Source organism: Cervus elaphus, chromosome 10 (genome assembly GCF_910594005.1).
Source record: "Cervus elaphus chromosome 10, mCerEla1.1, whole genome shotgun sequence".
Lineage (NCBI taxonomy): Eukaryota > Metazoa > Chordata > Mammalia > Artiodactyla > Cervidae > Cervus > Cervus elaphus.
In genome coordinates, this window is record NC_057824.1 from 31,882,209 (window position 1) to 31,904,005 (window position 21,797).

Genomic DNA, 21,797 nt, shown 5'->3' on the forward strand with positions numbered 1-21,797 from the left:
GTTTACAAAAATGAAACTGCAACGTGTAATAAGGCAAAGTGAAATAAAATGAGATATACCTGTATACACCATCCCATTATAAATTAGAAACTTTTCCTGGTCTATTAAAAAAAGAAACTAAACCCAGCAAACTCCCTTCAACCTCACTCCTCCCTGCAGCAAGAGGCTCCCTCCCTCTCAGCCTTCTTTCCTAACACACTTCTTTGTTAGCTGTCTCTAACTCCTCACCTCCTAGTCACTTCTCAACCCACTGGCACTCAGCCTCTGACCCACCCATTGCTTTGAAACTAAAGCCAAGGAAGTGTCTTGGTCATCCCCTACTTTAGCCTGACAGCATTTGTTTAGCTAATCACTTACCTTCTTCTTGAGACCTGAACCGTTGTGATGTAACAGTTTTATGGTTTTCCGCTAAACTCCTTGCTGTTTCTTTTCATGAATATTTTATTTCTATTAGCTTTTTACCACTGTGTAACAAGTTATTGCAAATCTAGTAGTTTAGTAATTAGGTTTAAAACAACACAGCCTTAAGGTCGCTGTTTCTGTGGGTCAGGCGGGCAGGTATAGCTCTCCTGGGTCCTCTGCTTGGATCCCAGAATGCTGGAATCAAAAGACTGGCTGGGTGTGTTCTCATCTGGAGTCCTGACTGGGAAAAATTCAGAACTGCAGTCAGTCAAGCCACTGCCGTTTCCTTGTGACTGTATCCCTGAAGGCCCATGCTTTTTGCAGGGTACCGTTGTAGGCAGCTCTTAGGTCCTAGAGGGCCACTCACAGGTCCTTATCATGTGGCTTTCCCACGGCATGGCAGCTTATTTGTCAAAGCCAGCAAGAGTCTCTCACGCTCATCTTCTAAGGCAGAGTCTTATATAATGTAATGAAATTATAACAGGGACGTCCTATCACCTTTGCCATAAGACATAACCCAACCATGAGAATGGCAATCCGTCCTCTTTACTGTATTCTATAGGTTATAATTAAGTCACAGGTTCTGCTTGAACTCATAGGGAGGGTATCAAATGACTTGACTCACTGAAGTTTACTTTAGGATGTATCTGCCACATTATTATAAAATATGATAAATGCACAGAAAATCAAAGGAAGTAACAGAAAGGATACTCGTCTATATATTATCTTGATAGCTTGCCTTGTTTGTTTCGGAATTTTTTAAAGTAATGAAACAGAGTTTCAGCCCCTGGAAATGTTTGTCCCCTTCTTAATTTCTTTCTTTTATCCAAGTAGTATTCAGTCTCAGAAATTGGTTATTTCCCATCTCGGTTCATGATTTTTTATATAGTTTCTACAATAGTATGTATGTATGCAGAGAAACTTTATATAAATGGAATCATATGGTACATAGGTGTCAACTTTCAACATTCCCTTTTTGAGGCCTATCCTTATTAACACATGTAGCCTTAGTACATCCATTCACTTTGCGGTATAGTATTCTGTTTATCTGTTCTCCTCTTCATGGGCATATAGATTGCCTCTAGTTTGTTGCTAATGCAATAAGGGGAAATAAACATTGCTGTATCCATCTCTTCAAGCTTATATGAGGTTTTTTTCTTTCAGCATACACGTGGAAATAGAATCACTCGGTTGCAAGGTAATGCATCATTTATTTTTCTAAATGGTGCCCAGTTTCTCTTCAAAGTGGCTGTATCCATTTTCACTCTCACCAAAAGCCCTTGTCTTTTCTATATCCACCCAATACTTAAGGTTGTCTATTTCTTTTAATTATTATCAATCTGATAGGTGTGAACATTGTTGATGTCTTAATAGTCATGTTTCTGATTTTTTAAACTGATAAGAACAGATACTACACTTGATCTTAGCCAAAAGGCTGAGAAGCGATGTGTTTCTGATTTTTAGTGAACTAGGGCTTGCTTTTATTATTAGCCATCTGAGTTTCTCCTTTATTAACTGCCTATTCATAGTCAGAACTTTCATATATTTTTTCCCCCAAATATGTGCCTATGTGACTTTTCCAGTAAGAGGGACCATGTCCCACCTCTACTGGGAAGGGGCCCTGTTCCAGCTCCTTGGCGGCCTTTTCACGTGGCCTCTGTCAACAGTGGCTGCAATGAGGTCCCTGAAGTTCTTTATTATTGGGAGACATCAGCATGGAGGACCTGAGGCAAGAGAAGAGGAATGGGTGTGTCGGAGGCTGGGTGGCAGTGGGTTGAGAATGAGGAGGAGGTGAGGAGCTAGAGAGAATTAGCCAGGACCCCACATGGACCTGATCACTGACAGATTGAGAATATGTGAAGTGACTACAGAGGCTCCCAGGATAGTGAAGGAGGCATCTGTGTGAACACAGGCAAGATATAAACATTTTGGAACATTATGATTAGTGCAGCATCTCAGTAGTTTTCTGTGTGTCTGGAAGATGATGAAGCAGGAACATATTTAGATTATTAAACATGTTAGCCTTTTCTGGGCTGTGGATAATATGGCACCCATTAAATCCTTTTATACCCCTAAGAGCATGTGTGTAAACCAAAGGGAGAAGTTAATCTCTCAAAAATACTGCTGCTTCCCCAGGCAGGGAATCTCTTATCATAAAGATCTGATTCTGCTCACTTTCTCTTTGGGAGGGATGGAGGAAGTCTATGGCTGTGTTGGCCTTGTTTGGGAGTATATTCTTGTTTGACATTTCAGTTCAACTGAGACAAGATGGAATATTTAAACAGGGCTTTGCTAAAATCCTGGGATTATAGCAGGAAACTAACCAAGAGAACCACAAGGAGCTGGTCAAGCTTTAAGTAGAGCTGCTGCTCCAAGTATACCTTTTTCATCAATAGGGCCTCAGGATAAATGGCCCATCCCAGTCCTTTTCCTTCTGGCTTCACACCTTATCTTTAACATCTCTGCCCCAGGAAAACTACTGCTGATATCTAAACTGTCCAAGTGAAGACAAAGAGAATCTAAGCCCTTTCTCCTACCTTCCCAGGCACATTTCCTTTCTCCCTGTGTGATGACTTGCTTATTCCCCAGATGACTGATGCTATGATGACCCTGTCCTTTCCCCTCATGGTTGTGGCCTTTCCCTTGCAGATCTCACTGGCACAGCAATGTCAGAACACATCAACATGCCCCAGCAATCAGATACACTAAGAGGCACACACGTATGGCAGTAGGGAGTCATTTCCTTACAAATTTTTAGAAATCAGATATTTACAAGATTAATTTACAATAACAAGAAGCCCTTGTCTCCAGCTGAGGAATATTTGTATCCTCACTCAGAGCCCTAGAGACGTACTTGACATAGTGGGGACATACAGGTCATCTGAACCAACCTCCACCCACCAACAGGAAGGACTATTTCCACTTTTCTCATCATTAGAACCAAGTGATAGCAATTCTAATAAGATGGGCAAGTGGCCTTTATGTAACTGCCATCATATTGTCCCTAAAGGCTGAAGTTCTGCTCTAGAGATTAGCAGTGGATGCAAACTGTCTGAGAGAAGGAATTAAGGTAAAACTAGAGGCTACATTTCATTGAAAATTGGAACTGAGTATGGAATGAGTATGGGCTTCCCTGTTGGCTGAGTTGGTAAAGAATCCACCTGCAGTGCAGGAGAATGCCTACAATGCACCCGGGTTCAATCCCTGGGTCAGGAAGTTCCCCTGGGGAAGGAAATGATAACCCATTCTAGTATTCTTGCCTGGAAAATCCCATGGACAGAGGAACTTGGCAGGTGAAAGTCCATAGGGTCTCAAAGAATCAGACATGATTCTAAACCACCATGGATTAATTGGGGGTTTCCCTGGTGGCTCAGTGGCAAAGAATCCACCTGCGATGCAGAAGACGCAGGAGATGCAGGTTCAATCGCTGAGTCAGGAAGATCCCCTGGAGGAGGGCATGGCACCCCACTCCAGGATTCTTGCCTGGAGAATCCCATGGACAGAGGAGCCTGGTGGGCTGCAGTCCACAGGGTCACAAAGAGTCGGACATGACTGAGTGAGGATGAGCGTGCATGGAGTGATTGATGGCCTGCTTCTAGTCTTCCATATCTTTGATGGTGTATCTTTTTCAGGAACTGTCACTGGATGACTGCAATGAATGATATTCTTGTTCTACATTGGAAAAGAGAGAGAGCTGGAAAATAACACAGCTAAACCCCTTTTTCCTGGGAGAATCCTCATCATTGTAAAGGTAACCAAGCTTCCCAGAGAAGTCCTGGAATATGCCATGTTCTTCTTGTCCTTTTCAAAGGGAACTAAATAATAATGATAATGATACAGTTTATTAATAATACAAATATGTTCTAGACACTTAATAATATTATAAATATTTCAATATTTCTCACTATTGTTATTTCATTTGACACACTATCCAACAGTAGCTCAGAGACTGGGAGTAACTCGTCCGATGTCACTCATCTAGAAAGTGATGGAATCAGGATTTGAATCCAGATCTGCACAATCCATATCCTTGCAAACCAGAAATCTGGCTGTTTGGGGGTTGCAATGTTATGAAGATGTCTGGTATTGACACCATTTTTTCACTCCTAAAAGTGCTATTTGGCATCCTTATTTTAATTAAAGTCAATCAAAATTATTTTTGATTTCAGAGCTTTTAGGTACCTGTGTGCCAGCTCTGAAAGATGGATATACCAGGGTCTGGAATCTCAGACCCTGAAGATTGAATCATGCCTTTGGAAGCACCCAATAGCCCTAATTTGAAGACAGTGAAGCCCTAGGTAGATCAGAAGAATCTTTTCTTGCCTTTTCTCAAAGTATTTTAACAGTACAGCACACCTGATTGTCTGTCTCCTTGAGGGTTGTGAAATTCCCTGAGTCACAGTTGTGAAATTCCCTAGGTCATGAGGAAGTGAGTATAGGGGGAACTGTTTTTTCTAATAGTTCTAGTTGAGCCCACAATTTAGGAATTCTTAATCTTACAGTCAGAAGTATTTGGAATATAACTTCTCTCAACCCTTCTCTTTCCTTCCATCCTTGATGGGGAAGGAAAGCCTTGAATGATTTGTAGGACTGGAAGAAGGAACACAACATACACGAGAAAACCTCCTCCCCTCTATTTCTCAGGTCTCTAGAACGGAGAAATTCTTCCTATGCCATCTCCCATATTGGAACCCTAACTGCATTGTGATCTACGCTTGGCTTCTAGAGGAGGGTGTGGATGTCCATCTTGAATTGTCCCCACTAGTAGGGTTGTACTTGGGGGACAGAAACTCTGCCTGCAATCATCTGGGTAACTGTCTTTTGCACAATTCCAGATTCCCTCAGGGATGTTTGAACCAAGATCTAAACTGGTTGGGTAGGAAATTCATTGACCCTGAATTCAACTGAGGTTTTCCAACCTATGTTCCAGTAATAGAGCTGATAATTGATCTTCACTAGTATATTTCTTTTTTTGTGTGTGTGTGTGTGTGTAATAAAGTTTTATTAAAGTATAAAGGAGATAGAGAAAGCTTCTGACATAGGCATCAGAAGGGGGCAAAGAGTACCCCTTTGCTAGTATTAGCAATGGAGTTATATACTCTCCAATGAATCCAAAGAATGTCTGGAGGTTGTAAAGACCACACCAGACCTACTCCCATAATTTACATTTTAAGATAACAGAGTTGGCCAGAAGGTTTAATCCAAAGATTGTCCTCAGGCAGGATACATCCTTGTAAAGACCAGAGCTACTCCCATAATTTATGTTTTAAGATAACAGAATTAGCCAGAGGGTTTAATCCAAAGACTGTCCTCAGGCAGGATACATTATTGTTATATCTGAGTAAGTAGGTTGGGCCATTTGGCAGAACCAACTTGAAGATAGAGTCATAGCTGAAGACAACATTTCCATAAGAAAAAGAAATGTATTGGTTAACTCAAGGTTTGAGAGTAGTTAGCTTCAGGTGAAACCAGGTGTCATGGCAACACAGCACTTTAAGAGAAACCTCCTTTTAAACTTGTATAGAGAAAAAATATCGCTGGTTTGTTTCCTCCTGCTGCTTAAAAGAGATAAAAATGTCTGGCACTTGCAGCCTCTTTCCTCCGTTTGGAGACCCCTGGCCTTCTTGCCTGTTACCCTCTCATTCCCCCCTTTTCTTTTAGGAGAATTATGTTGCCTAGGGAAAAGGGGCATTGTTCTCATTCCCTAACTGCTTCCGAGCTGACAAGGGGCATTGTCCCTAAATTGGTGAGGCAACATATTCTCCTAATCCTCATAGTGAGGATGTCTGATCCAGGGGCCCCAAATAGTAGTCGGAAGAAGCTGCATTGATAGCAGGAGTTTGAGCAACCATTTGTAACTTAAAAGCTTTCATGCGACTAGAAACAAATCCAGTTACACAGTCACAGATGCAGGGAGCAAACAGCAAAAACAAAACAATCAGAATTATTGTAATTAAGATAGATTTCCACCATGGGGAACTAGTTAATGTCTCCCAAAGTGAGACAATAGAGGCTTCAGGAGTATCCATGGCCCCAATCATCTTGTTCATGTGTTTAGTAAAATGAGTAACATTAGTGCTCGTATCAGGTATATATGTGCAGCACTGAGTATGAATGATGGCACAAGTTCCTCCTTGGGCAGCTGTCAGAATATCTAAAGCCAATCTGTTTTGTAAAACCACCTTTCTAATTTGTGCTTGTTCAGCATTAAGAGCTGAAATAGCTTTTTGAGAATCTTGTAATGCCTGTTGAGTAAAATTAGTCAAAGCATCTACTCATAGCATAACATCTGTAGTCCCCAAAGAGGGGACAAACACTGCAGCCAAATAATCATACCAGTGAAATACAGAACTTGTCCACCAACTTTTAAGGTGGGGTAAATAAGCAGGCTTTTCTGGAAGCTCTGAAAATATAAAGCCGTGGGTAAAGGCTAGACCCCCCCTATCCAGCCAGGGGGAAGCCAAGCCCACAGGTAAGAGCCACATATCCAATAAGTCCCATTTGGAGCAAGCCAGCGTGACTGAGATATCCAGTCCCAATTAGTGCCTGGCCAGACAAAGGGAGATCCTGAACTGGGGTTGGAAAACACGGGAATGATTACGTTACATATTTCCTGAGGCAAAAATCCCAATTGTTTTCAATCATTGTAATTAAGTTGTTGGCTAACTTTGGGGGATGGCTCTGTTTGTTCCCAGCATATAGGGGCAGTAGATATTAGACGTCCTTTTTCAGGAGTTAGCCATATAACCTTATCCCATATTTGATAAACGTCAGGTAAAAAACCATCAGATCTAGACCTATTTGTCTTATGTGCAGCAAAATAGTCATTAAACTGAGACAGTGTATAATCAAAATTAAAAGTTACGTTATGTCCAAAGTTAAGGTACAAAGTATTGCACCAGTCCATTCTAGGGTTGTTAGATGTCATCAGACGAAGAAAAGGCATCACATGTGATTGTTGTCGAAGGTATTCGCAGACCTGGAGAAAGTCTTTTCCTTGAAGTGGAGATGTCCACCATGGGAAGCCTTCCACTGATGAAGAGGGGAGTGCTCCGCAGACCCAGCAGTTAGACCGACTGTGGAATGCAGCATAGGAGTAAGCCCAGAACAGGAAGGCATTGTCTTGAGGATCAAACGGCAGACTCAGGATTTCTGGAGTCAGCAGAAGTAGGCTCACATAGATTATCAGGCCCATCTTGTCCTGAAGGATCCCGGACGAGGCCCCAAGATGAAAGGTTGTTGCTGAACGATGAGATGCGGGATTCTTGGCCTCCGGAGGAGATGAATTCAATCCAGGGCCAGAGACCAGGCTGGATCGCTCAGAGCTTTTGTGTAATAAAGTTTTATTAAAGTATAAAGGAGATAGAGAAAGCTTCTGACATAGGCATCAGAAGGGGGCAAAAAAGTACCCCTAGTATATTTCTTAAATCAATTTCTCAGTTGGTTCCACAATGACAGTGAGGAGGATAGATGGATATGACTTGTCAGCCCCTCATTCTTCAACAGTGAGAAGTGCAAATGCCATGAAACATCAACAAACTGTGGAGAGTTTGAATGAGGGAATTGGCCTGATGACAGATTATTTGGGAATGCTATGTTGTAATTTCTCAGTTCTTACAGTTCTTCAAGTGTTACCAAGTAGACAAGCAGGTTCTCAATTCTGGATGTACATCAGAAGCACCTGGAAGTGTTTTAGAACATTTTGATGCCTTGGGCCCATTCCCAGAGGTTCTGATTTAATGCATATGGGAGTAGAGTCAGGACATAGGCATAAAAAACTCTAGGTGAGTCTAAAGTTCACCTGATATTGGGAATCACTAAAATAAAGAAGCTGCTGCAGACTCCTGTGTTTCTCAAAGTTTAGTGTTCATAAAACAAAGGGTGTGTGAGTGGACTGAGATGGCCATCACACTGAAGCACACTCTGAAAAAAATTCTACCTTTCTATTTCGCTATTAATTCTTCTGCTTAGATTAAAGAAAATTCTCAATATGGTGGTAGTAGGCCCTTAACATCTACCTTTTTTTTTTTTTTAAACAGAGAGTAGATATCAGTTTCTGATAATTATGTAAGGTAAGAATTACTGACAGTCTTTGATCTTTTTATTTAATGGTGGTTATCTATTTACGGCAGGTGATACCAGTTTTAATTTATGATAGTGACATAAAGTTTTCTTTGGAAAGAATCTTCCACTGAGAAAAGGAAACCCTCATACACTGTTGGTGGGAATGTAAATTTGTGCAGCATCTGTTGAAAACAGTATAGAAATTTCTCAAAGAAAAAACAAAACAAAAACAAAAAACTAAAAATATAATGACCATATGATCCAGCAATTCTACTCCTGGGGATATATCCAAAAAACTAACTTAAAAAGATACACACACCTTAATTTTCACAGCAGCATTATTTACAACTGCTAAGATATGGAAGTGTTCATGATGAATGGATAAAGAAGATGTGCCATATATGTATATGCACATACATACACATAGTGGAACATTACTCAGTCTTAAAAAGAATGAAAACATACCATTTGCAGCAATATGGATGACCTTGGAGGATATTGCGCTAAGTGAAATACGTCAGACAGAGAAAGACAAATAATTATGATATCACTCATATGAAAAATCTAAAATATAAAACAAACTAATAAATGTAACAAAAAAGAAATAGACTCACAGGTATAGAGAACGAATTAGTGGCTACCAGTGGAGAGAGGGAAGTGGGTAGGGGTAAGATAGGGGTAGGAGAATAAGAGGTATAACCTATTATGTATAAAATAAACTGCAAGAATACAATACCATATGAGTACAACACAGGGAATATAGCCAATACTTTATAAGTGGAGTGTAAACTTAAAAAATTGTGAATCACTATATTGTATACCTGTAACTTATATAATAATTGTACATCAACTATACTTCAGTAAAGGAAAAAAAAAAAAACAACTCCTTCTTGGCTGAACACTAGAATCATCTGAAGAACTTTAAAAAATACTGCTCTCTGGATTTCATCTTGGGATTGGGATTTTCAAAAGCTTCCCAATAGTGTGAAACCACTGTTTAAAAGTGCAACAGTGCAGTGTTCCCCAAACTTTAATATGTGTGTGAATCACCTGGGGATTGTATTGAAATTCAGATTCTGGTTCAGCAGGCCCATTGAGGTCTGAGATTCTACATTTTTTTTTACATATTCAGCCCATGCAATGCTCCTGTGAAGTAGAAGAGCAAGACCACAGTGGATTTTGTTTCTGTAAGAAATCCGATTTAAAATTGCTTCATAAAGTAAACAATGCTGTCCCAATACCTTTTTTATGAAGGGGGGGCACAAAATCTGAATCTTCATACATAAAATCTTCTTAACATATATTACCTTTAATGCTTAAACCAAATTTGTGGCCCAATAGTGTCAGCACCTTGGACAGAAGCATCGACTTTTTTTTTTTTTTTTTTGGAAAGACCAGTACTTAAACTGGATAAAGATTAAGAGTTGAAATCTGCACACAAAACCACTTACAAAACACTGACATCAAAAATATTACCGAGGGTGGTGCAAGAAAGTTTTAAAAAGTATATACTTAATGCCTTGCTCACTGGTAGTCTGTATCATTTTATCCATAATCTTATTTGGCTGATACTCTGTCAGATTTCATGAGGCAAATGATTCGGATCATAAAATAGAACCACATGATAATATGTGGTTTCTGAATCCTGGTGGTTTCTGAATCCTCATTACTGGAATTAGAGGATGACTTTAGCTGAAATAGCAACCTTGGATGGTGAAAAGGCTGATGGGAACAAACTGCTAATTCAGGAGAGTGTTGGGATGTCAAGAAAAACGTGTCACAGTGGTCTGATGAAGTGTTTCATGGAACCAGACAGGACTGGGCTTAAATAACAATTCATAAGTTACTCACTGTGACCTTGTATTAAAACAAGCTTAATTTAATCCTCATGAGATTTAGCTTTCTCATCTGAAAAATGGAGGTAACAACATTTTCAGAGTTATACTGATTAAATGAAATAAGATCATATCAACTTCTTGATTAAAATTCTCCCTTGTCTTCCCACAAATTCCTCACCAGGGTCCACAAAGCTCTATGTGATTTTGCTCCTGCCCACCCCTCCTTGTCTTGTTCAACACCATTCTCTACTGGATCACTATGCTTCAGCAATACTAGTCTTCTGCTTATTCCTTGGGTATTCAAAGTTATTCCCATTTTAAGGACTCTGTCCTTTCCACCTTAGCCTGGAATGCTCTTTATATGGCTGTTTCCTTTTAATTTGGATTCCAGTTCTGTTACCTTCTCAAAAAGATCTGCCCTGATTAACTTGTCTGCTGTTCTTTCTGTGTGACCCGTCACTTACTTTTATTTATTTCTTAGACTATATCACCATCCCAAATAATTTTATTGGCTTCATTGTGTATTGTCTCCCCTGCTAGGGCAGGGACCCTATCTGTCTTGTTCACTGAATCTGTCTTGAATCACCATGCCTAGAATAGATCTTGGCACACAGTGTATTTCAATAAATATTAGTCAAATAAATCAATGACCATGGGAGTGCCTGGGACACATGGATATTGAATAAATGCTCACTCTCTTGATACTCTTCATTTGCATTCCTAGACATATTCAAGTTGATAGTCTAGTCATTGGAGATGCTGAAGATTAATGAAAGAAATTTCTAATGATGAAGTTTAGAAAGCAAGCTTGTATAGGTCTATAATATATGTTTCTGGGAATGTGCTAGGAAATCATTGGATACTGGGCCTGCCAAACATGTAGGTCATGTAATCTTGAACAAAGGGATATCTTAGCTTTCTTTGTTTTTGATATTTGAATGAAGTAATCTCTAAGATCTCATCCAGCATCCAATGATAGTAAAATAAGAATTTAACATTTGCTGGTTATTCTGTAATTGTTTCCTATCTCACTTTACCTTTGATTGTTCACTGCCTTGTGCCTTGGGATCTGGCCACTATGGACTATATCACCTGCACTTTTCCTGGATGACTTATCTTTGAGTTCAGCCAGTGGAGTCATCTGTATGATATCAGTGGGAAGGAAGAAAGAGGTGGGGGTGTCACTTACTTCCTCTCTGGCATTATATCTCTGGCAGGAGCATGGCACCTGCTTGCTGGAGGTGCCCCTTCTACAAAGCACAGCCTACTTTGAGCTGCAGTAACAACTATTTCCTCTCGTTACCCCATCAGGCCTAGGAAGGTAAGGCTTCCTATTATCTCTAGTTCCTGGGTTCCACAATAGCTCTTTTTAGAGTTCCCAGGATCTTGCTCAGACCATTATTTAATAGTCTCTTTGTTAAAATCTTTTTATTGAAATCATCTGAGTGAGATTTGCTTCTCTCCAAGACTCTAATTATTATACAATTCATTTGGAAATACATCCAGAGAAGCAGATTCTAAGAATCCCCATGGAAAACCATTTGTGGAGTTAATAGACATCACTGCAAAAATTTCTTCTTTGGTTTGATCTGGGTCCCTTGTACTGCAGTTTAGGTCTCATTCCCTCTTGTTCTATCTCCAGTGGAGAAAAATATTACATTTCTGCCATTCACTAGGTAACAAAGCCCCACAGACATGGTAACGCCTCATGCAGAGTTCGTCAGGTGGCATCTTTCTTTCCTGTAGACTTGTTGTGTTCCTTTTTAATCAGAAAAGTTTTCTTTCTCTTTTTCTGGCATGATGGTGACATATTCTCTCAATAAACCCAGGAAATTCACAGTGTCTATTTATCCCATAGACATGAAACTCTTATCCCCCTTGTTGTGTCTGGCAAGTACTCAGATTAATTGCACACCCTCACAGAGGTTGAGCCAGCACAGTTAGCCAAGTGTACTACTAAAAGGATTATTATTTAGCAGTTCAACCTCCTTCAACTCACTTTTATCCTGCCTTCCTGAGTTGGTGAACAAAATTAATGAGAATAATGTGGCCATGCCTACCAGCTTCTGTTTGCAACCTTCTTGGCCAAATCTTTGCTTTTCTGTAGTTCCCTTTCAATTTGTAAGTTACTTTCATTCTCCAAGTTGATGCAAAGATAGGTTATGACAATAGTTTGTTGGTGGCTGTCAGAATTGATAGTGGTATGTGTGGGAAATGCATAGCTAGTTTTAGAGCTGTGGTTAGGATTCCTGATAGAGTCAAAAAAATCCTACCTCACAGGGAAAGGTCAAATCAAGTGTTTTAATTATGATGTTGTTATAATATATCTCATGCTTGGATGACCTGTATCTGAAGAGTTGGAAAACTAGGAAATATACTCTAAAAAGGGTACAAAAATAATGTGAACTTTGGAAGGGAAGAGTCAGAATCTTGCAGAGATGCAGTGAGGTAGAGTGGAAAGGATGTAGTGTTGGGTGACTGGGGTTCTACTCTGGACAAATCATTAACGTCTTTGGGCCTAGCATCCTCACCTGTAAGAGAATGTACAATGGAGGCTCTTTTTAACTGTACTATTAATAATCACCACCCCATGAAGTACGTACTAGAATTACTATTAGCCCTGTTTTATGGAGAGGAAACTGAGACTCCAAAAGATTGCAAACATTGCCCAAGGCTACACAGCTAGAAAGTGGTAGAGCCTGCAAAGTTATAGCCGACCATAACTCACTCCAAACCTTGGTTTCCTGACCTTGAGAGTGTCTGCTTACCTTGCAGTTACCTGGGAAAAGTTAACTTTTACACCACTTTCTACATGAGGATGATATTTCAGAGGTCTTCAAGGACTTGTTCAAGGCCACCCAACTAGTACGTGGTGAAACTAGGACTTGAACTTGTGACCATCTGACTTCAAAGCCTAAATTCTTAGCTGTTATACTAGATTTCCACTATGGTTACAGCCCTCACTATCTCAAAGATGCCTAGAGAATGTAGTCAGAGAGAATTTAGATTTATTCCCTGTAAGCTACGTAATTTAGAATTTTTAAAAAAAAGCTTATTTATTTGGCTGCATCTGGCCTTAGTTGCGACATGGAGAATCTTTCATTGGGTCACACACTGGGTCAGTAGTTGTAGCTCAGTAGTTGCAGGGCTCAGGTTCTGGAGTGTGCAGGCTCAGTATTTGCAGCTTGTGGGCTTATTTGCTTCATGGCACGTGGGGTCTTAGTTCTCTGAACCTGTGTTCCCTGCATTAGAGGTGGATTCTCAACCACTGGACTACCGGGGAAATCCCTAATTTAGGATTCGCGAAAGCAAAGTTCAATAGTCTTCAATTCTGGAATATACCTGGATAACCAGGGGCATGTGGGATGCAGATTTCATTCTAGCACCAGCACAAAGTAGAAGGAAGATACTTATTTAAAAATTTTAATTGGAGTTCTGCCATTTCTTGAGCATATATGCATATACGAAACCCCAATTGTGCACCATGTTAGAATTTATTATAATACAAACAAGTCCAAACACAATATAATATCTAATTAAGAAAATATGAACATTTACTATTTTTTTATGGTAACATTTTCCCCATTCTTTGAACTGGAATAACCAATATTAGAGTCTCTTATTCACTTCAGATAGGCCCCTCAGGTGGGACCAGTAGGCACCAACTGTGCAAAGTAACATTTTCCACTTGCAGAGTGTTTGCAAAATGAAACTTCATGCCTTCTCATGGAATGTCTTTTATGGTTTGCTTGTCATCCTCTTTATTTCCTTCCCATTAGGCAGTTCAGTCCTTGAGTTGTTCAATAGAAAGACACAGTGTGTACGTGTGTAGCATCACTGCACATCCAACCAAGGACACAGATGATACAGGAGGGATGCTAGCTAACAGTCTTTGAAAGGGGCATCACAAAAACCTGATATAAGGCAATTGCTAATGTGCCATCAACAGCAGCTGTTTATGTGACAGGCTTCAAAATTCAAAGCTATATTTTCAAAACTGGCCTGAAAGAAAAGGCTTAAAAGTTTGTTTTCTCTTTAAAAAGCTTTTAAATTTTGTCCACAATTATTACTATAAATAAGAATAAATTAAAAGTCCTTATATTATTTGACATAAATTTTAGGAGATATGTATCAACCTAAGCCAACAGGCATTTGTATGCATTATAACCAGAAGACAACACCTCATGGACTGCCTTCAAAAATCAGAACTCTTTTAAACTTTATTGTATCAAAATATAAAATACAGTCAGAAGGACAAGAGAACAAATACTAATTGGTATAGCCTCTATTATTAAGAGAAGTAATAAACAAGTGTATGAGGAAAACATTCCAAATACACATTCAGCTTTTACTTTTTAAACATCAATAATTAATTTTTACACACTCCTAAAAATGTGGAGCAGAGAGCATTGAGATCCACATACATATTTTTCATCTCACATTCATTCTCAAAAAGGAATTGCTTAACCATTCTAGATATTGCACGGTGACTCATTCATGTATAGCTCAAACTAGCATTTTTCAGACCTATTGTTTAAAAATAAATAATCAAATAAATATTTATATATATTAGGTGTAGGTAGCCTTTGGTTCATTCACAAAGGGGTGTGATGGAGTCATATCATACACACAGTTAATGAACAGGTACCCGACTGCACATGCTTGGCAAAAAAGAAACAGAAATGCAACTTAAGGGGAAATCTGCCCATCCTCCCACACAATGCACATTGACCTGGGAAAAGTGTGACCTGGGAGATGTGAATCTGCTCTTCTCTCATTCGAACTCCCATGAACATCTTTTAGTGGGAGCACCTTTCTGCACCAGTGTGATCCTAATGTTCTAGAATACAATGGAGTCACACAATACAGTCTCTAAATGTAAGTCAATTCTGTCTTGTCTTCAGTGGAAGAAACAGCAAACTGTTCCAATGCTGGGAAAAAAACTTATCTGAGTTAGGAATTTTAAGGGGTAGAACATGGTCTCCAACATGGATCCTTCCTGAGAACTTTGCAGAGGTAACTTTGGCTCTGCCAGATTTTTTCCATTTGCACTGACTTCAGAACTAATCTTTGGATGAGACGAGACTCTTCTGCAATCATTTAAACAGAGTAGGAATTAGGATCTTCAGGGTGAATGTAACCTAAAGTTGTACTGATTTAATGCTGAGGGCATTGACTGAAGTTTTGGAGCCTTTTCTACCCTGCTTGTTTATTGCAAGTTCCCTTTAAAAGGGTAGATGTGTCTTCTAATTTAGGGACAAAAGTGCAGTAAAAATCCAGCCCGAGGAGCCAAGTGTTTCAAGTGGACTCTGCTTTTTGTTGGGTCACCAAACATACCATACAATTTCAAAATCATGTTGTAATACTTCTTTCAGAATAGGGATAACTTCAAATACTGGGAATCTGGGAGAAGGTTAAAAAAAAAAAAAAAAAAACTGAGAAAAACTCCAGCATAGATTTTTCTTTCAAAACACATCATGGGGTACACAGGAGCCTAATGTATTCAAGTCTGTGTGTATGCACACATGAGTGGTAATTCCCAGGGAAACCTCCATTAATTATACCCTAGAACTATTCTTGCCTTCTCCAGGCAAGGGCAGAATAAATAAATTCATATTTTATTATTTTGCAAAGGATCTGGGTTAAATAGCATCATTGAAAACTGGCACCACCCTTTTGAGCCATATGCATCAAAGGGCAGACATGCAGACAACATGGGCACCTTCCCATCACCATTTGTGGCCAAATGGCAAAGCCAGCTGGACTGTGGGGTGGAGCTGAGATTGCCTCCCTTCACACCTGGAGAGCTACAGTTCCTGACCCTCGAAAATTAAATCCAGTTCAAAAGTCACTTCAAATAAAACAGTTTGGTGAGGGCTTCAGCAAGCAGGGTGGCAGGGTTGGCAACTCTACACATAAAGGCTTCTCCAGGAAGCTTGAGTGCCACGGCAACAAGAAGCTATTTCAGTAAAGAGATCATACACAGCTGACTCAAGGGTGGATTGAAACAATGGCAAGAGTGGGCTTATTTTTTGTTTTCTGGGCTCAAGAATTCCTCCTATGGCCCTGCACACCAGGGTTGTTTTGGAGGTGTTAGATAAAACCTATACATCATGGCAAATAGAAAGACTGCATCTTAGACCCTTGAGGGTCCGAGGGTCATGGTTTTGTTGGTTTGGAGCATTTTCACAGAAACTCTGGCCAGATTCAATCATGGGCAGGATTCAATCCTCCCCTGCCCCCTCAGTGTCATTCTGCAGATAAGTATTTCAGGGCCACTTCAAGACCAAAACCCTCCCTAGGACAAAGGGAGCCCTTGGAAAATTCCCGAATTTGTCTGCATTGTTAGCTGCTGGTAACAACACAGGGAAATGATGGATGACCTCAGTTCTTGGAAGAAGAGTGTGGGCTCAGCTATGTGCTACTGTGGCGTGATGTGTCACGTAAAGGAGCAGTTCCCAATGACTGTGGATGATGCTAAGCCTAAGTCCATAGACTATTTCTTTCTGGTGTGTCCTTACAGGCCACAGGAGAACGACACAACCTCCAATGACATCTTCCAACTGGTAGAGACTTTTGCCGTCTACATGACTTGGTGGAAACAAATGCATAAATGAAAACAAGATTCAAGCTTTTGTTGTTTTTCTCCTCCATCTCTTCTCATCTACCAGTCTGAAAGTTGCTCAGTCTGTGGAGACAGGAAATCAGGTTAGCACTCTTAAGGAGAGCTCTTCAGCCACAGGATGGGCCACATTCCCATCTGGAAATGGATTATGCAGAGGCACTAGGTGCCGAACCTACGGGGTCATGGGGATACTTTTATAGGTTTTCCATTTTTGTCATACTGGTATACCAGCATCTTGATACAGTGTGAGTTGGCCGGTGAGATCCAGGGGCTACTTGTTATGGAAAAGTTATGGTTGGTGTAGAACTGGACGGGCTGCTTCTGGCACTTGAAGAAGGCCTTGAGAGTAGCGGCCGCCATGGTGCGGAACCGCTTGCTGATGAAGCAGTAGAGGAAGAAGTTGATGGCCGTGTTCAGAAGGGCCAGCATGTTGGCCACATCGGACATGATGTGCACCAGCCAGGGGTTCTGGATGGGCGCCCCATAAAGGTGGTAGAGGATCATGATGATGCGTGGGGCCCAGAGCGTGGCAAAGATGGAGGTGATGGTAAACAAGATGGCCGTGGTCTTGCCCGTGGAGTAGCCACGGAGGCGAAAATTGCTCTTCCTCCTGAGCTTGTACACAATGATTGAGTTCAAGATGAAGAAGATGGAACAGGGTACCAAGTACACAGTGAAGCAGTGAATCCAGATAAGGACATGATGCACAGAGGTGCTGACGTAGTCTTCAGTCCAGAGGTTGGGCCACCAGTAATAGGGGATGCTGGTCAGGAAGCAGGTGACGTAAACACTTACGATGACTTTCCGGGTGCGGGCTGGGTAGGAGACTGTGTGGTACTTGAGCGGGTGGCATACTGCGATATACCGGTCAATAGTTAATGGAACAGTAATCCAAATGGAAGTGTGGATGGATGAGAATTCCAGCACTTCTATGATCTTGTCGGGTACCTGAGGCATCTGCATGTTCAAGATGAAATCTTCCAATAGGAAGTCCACGAACACAATGAAAAAGAGGACCAAGATGTCAGCAGCAGCAAGTGCCAAAAGATAGTTGTACGAAGACTTCTGTCTCCTAGCCACCAGCTGAGAGAGGATGATCACGGTTAGGATATTTGCTGTGGAGAGAAGAGAATCTGGTTTACATCTGAAGCAAGATGTCTTCATTGGTTACTAGGGGCCCCTTAGGAATAGTGTATTGGGCACTCCCATGGAAATCAAAGGGACTGAACCCATGTTCTTGAGGGAAACTTCTGTACTGCAGTTGCATCTCACACAAACATCTTGATACTATTTTGACAAAATTTCAAGTTCACATTGTGCTTTATCTGTCCTCACACAATCATGACAGTGGTGCTGCTGTTGTCCTCACTTCAGAAATGAAACTGAGGCTCAGAGAACTTAAGGAACTCACTTAGAGTCAAGAGTTAGTAATTCATGGTGACAGGATCCAAACTCATATCCCCTAATCCTTAATTCTGTGCTCTTTCTTTTGTCTGGCTTCAAGGAGGATATGGGGCTGGAATGGCGTTTTCTGTGCTCAGGCAGGAGATTGGACTATATGTCCTCTTAAGAATCTTTAGAACTTAGATTTTAAGACCTTTCCTTTGTAAGTGGGTTTAGAATGGAGAAGGTTATGACCTTTAGATTATTTTTAAAATAAATTATATATATTTTAGAATAAGTAGTCTACACACAGGGTACATAATTAAAGTTAAAAGCAGAGAAATGTAAAATTTCCTTCCACTCTTATTCTCCAACCCAATTACCCTTCCCTCGGGGCAATCATAGTTAAATAATTAGTGCTTTACATGTCTGTGTAATACATATGTATATAGTTTTGCAAAAAGAGTAGCAATACATTTTTCTGGGGATCAGAATTGTTTTGAAACGCATCCACATAATTTCTGATCAATTTTAAGAAGCAAATGTCTCTCTGAATAAGATACATCTGGCAAGTCATTAGGGACTCATTCTAAAAGGATATCCCAATGGATAACATCTGAAAGTCATTCTACACTTTCATTAACTCATAACCAACTCTGAAATTTGAACATGGTTAATCATATTTTGCAAACAAGGGTCTCAGAGAATTTATGTCCCTTGTTTGAAGTGCAGTGGCAAGGCTGGTATCCAGGGCTGCCTTTCTTGCATGCATCTTTAAAGTTATTTCACAATAGTTCACAAGTGAAAATGTCTTTGATATACATACCCTGGCGTATTCATCACTCAGATTAAACAAATGTTAACATCCTGCCACATATGCTTTAGTTTTTTTTTTAAAGAAGAAATGACGCTATAGATGTAGTTGAAGTCTTTGAAATTGTTCCAGCTCATCCTTTCCTTCTCCTGTTCCCTCCCTAGAGACAGCCACAGTGCTGTCGTCTCTAGGGCCACGTTTGCACAATCTTAACTTTCTTTTATGCAGAAGCTGCCACTCTACATGGGGATGTTTTTCACTCAACAAGATGCTTTGAGATCTATTTTTATTGATACATGGAGATCTGTTTCACTCATCTTAATGACTATAGAGCAATTCCATTAATAAATTTGCCACAATTTATTTATTCACTTATACATAGACATATTTATGCATATACAAACATGTCTATACATGTCTCTATGTACATATACACATACTACATAGACATATACATCTAGCTGTCTATAGTGTATATGTATACTGCCATATTATATAGACATTTATATATGTGTATATATATACACACACACACATTTAAACTGGTTTCAGGATTTTGCTCTTTCAATCTGCTATAGTTAATACCTTGACACGACTCTCTGTGAGAGGTAGCTACGTGTGAGAGTTTCTCTCAGGTAGTATACATATTAGAAGTGTGTTTACTACGTTTCAGAGTACTTGCATCAACGTCTTTACCAGATATTGCTACACTGCTCTGTAGAGTGATTTTACTAATCTGTACTCCCAGCAGTAGCGTATGAGAGTTCCGGTGGCTCCATAACCTCTGTACTTGGAACTGTCAGGCTTTTGATTGTTTGTTTAAGTCTGTGCTGTCCTTGTTCTTGTTCAAAACACCTTGAAATAACATTCGGAAGTGGTGGAGAGTTAAGGTACCAGTTATATTAATTATCCAATATTCAAACCCAGGACTAATACCCAAGCTCGAAACCATGTGATAATATCAATACTTCTAAGCAGGGGTGGGAGTAGCATGCAGGTATGTTACACCCTGTATAATAAAGAAAAATTATAAGTAAACTTTAAGTCAACACCTAAGAAAAGAAGCCCATTGCAAAATTCTTTGCATTGTTAATCCTGAAATTTCAAATATTTACTTATCCAGCTTTGTCTGACTTTATGGCATCTCAAGTTCCACTTTGTTTCAAGCCAGAGAAAAGTGATTCCTGTTCTCTAGGCTGCCTCTGACTTAGAAAAGTGCCAATGTTTCTCAGAACCTCTTTTTTCCATTCATTAAATAATGCCCACACACTCTCTCATATCCCTGCTCTGCTCCCGACTTATAAGGGGGGACAGAATGAATAAATGCTGAGGTCTCTCCAGAAAAAAATGTTATACAGTCATCCTTTAGTATCCACAGGGTATTGGTTCCAGAACCCTCCTGTGACACCAAAATCTGTCAGTGCTCAAGTCCTGTATATAAAATTGTAGAGTACAGATGGCTCTCTGACTCTGTGGGTTCCCATTTACAAATACAGAGAGCTGACTGTATATATTCTGCAGAGAGTGACTCTTCACCACCATCTCTTACTTCTTCATCGAAACCTATTTGTTGTGTAGTGCTAAAAATTTTCCATAACCAAACTCTTTAAAATTATTCAAGCTCCATCTAATTAATGCTTTAAGCCAGGCAAGTCATCAGCTCCAAACGAAATTGCCAGCCATTCATATTTGACATTTCCTTAAGTTCCTAGTAATTGCGTCTCTCAAGAAACTAACCCACAGCCATTGAGTTTCCCATTTCTTTCATGCAGGTAGATTTGCCCCTAAGGCAACATCAAGAACACTTAAGACATCCTTGGGATGAGAGAGATGTGTGAGCCACAGAGACCCAGAGGGGAATGGAACAGTGCCTGTGTATTGATTTTCTGAAAAAGAAATGAGGAGGTAGAATTTTCAACTCTTAAGGTTTGACATTTGCTATAATTCCTCACATTGAAAAATCCTTTCATTTCCACTGTGACAGTTTTTTTTCCCCAAAGAAAAGGAGTGGTGTTGACAGGGCCTGTGTGTATTTATAAAGGTTGAATAAGCGAAGGAACCCGAGTCATCACTGCCTGAAATTCCATTTCTCAGTTTTTTTTCTCAAACTAACTGGCCCAAGAATCTGTTGTGTGGAAACCCAACCAAATCCCACCCAAGCAAGTCCCCATGGACTTCATGATCAAAATGTCAATGCTTCTAAAAAACAAATCCTTTCTGTCAATGTTGTCTTTGGACAGGTTTAAGCTCCTGGGTAATATAAAGCCCACGTCTTGTGATTGCAAAGCTTCTTGGTTATATTATTGGGGGAATTCATTTCCTATACTTCGCAGCTTACCATACTCAAATTTGAGAGGATTTGGGGAACAGCTAAAAGAACAACACAGGTCAGACTGTCAGACCCCACCACTGGATGGTTGACTGGAGCAGAGGGGAAGGGTGAAGGTCTTCCTGAGGTATTTTCTATGTCTATGAGGACCAAGAGTACCTTCAGATTCCTCAGAAGAGCCCTGACTGGGAGTTCTGAGTTTACATCTCTGAATTCTGCTACATGTCTCTCTCTTTTTTTTTTTTTTTGGTCTTTGAAAATTATTTTTTTCAGTTATAAAAGCAAAATATACTTGTAAAAATTAAACAAATCAGTGTATAATAATATTATTATCTCACTTTT

At 40.0% G+C, this 21,797-nt stretch overlaps 1 protein-coding gene and 1 pseudogene across 1 annotated transcript in view; both read right to left on the reverse strand.

Annotated features, from left to right (window-relative positions):
- Nucleotides 1-1,729: 1,729 nt before the first annotated feature.
- On the reverse strand, nucleotides 1,730-1,849 carry LOC122702371 (annotated as a pseudogene).
- Nucleotides 1,850-16,554: 14,705 nt separating this feature from the next.
- GPR139 (G protein-coupled receptor 139) overlaps nucleotides 16,555-21,797 on the reverse strand; it is a 42,190-nt gene continuing 36,947 nt past the window's right edge. The window contains exon 2 of the mRNA XM_043915609.1: nucleotides 16,555-18,044. Coding sequence (XP_043771544.1) covers nucleotides 17,110-18,044 — 935 coding nt within the window. The 3' untranslated portion in view covers nucleotides 16,555-17,109. The remainder of the gene's footprint in view (nucleotides 18,045-21,797) is intronic.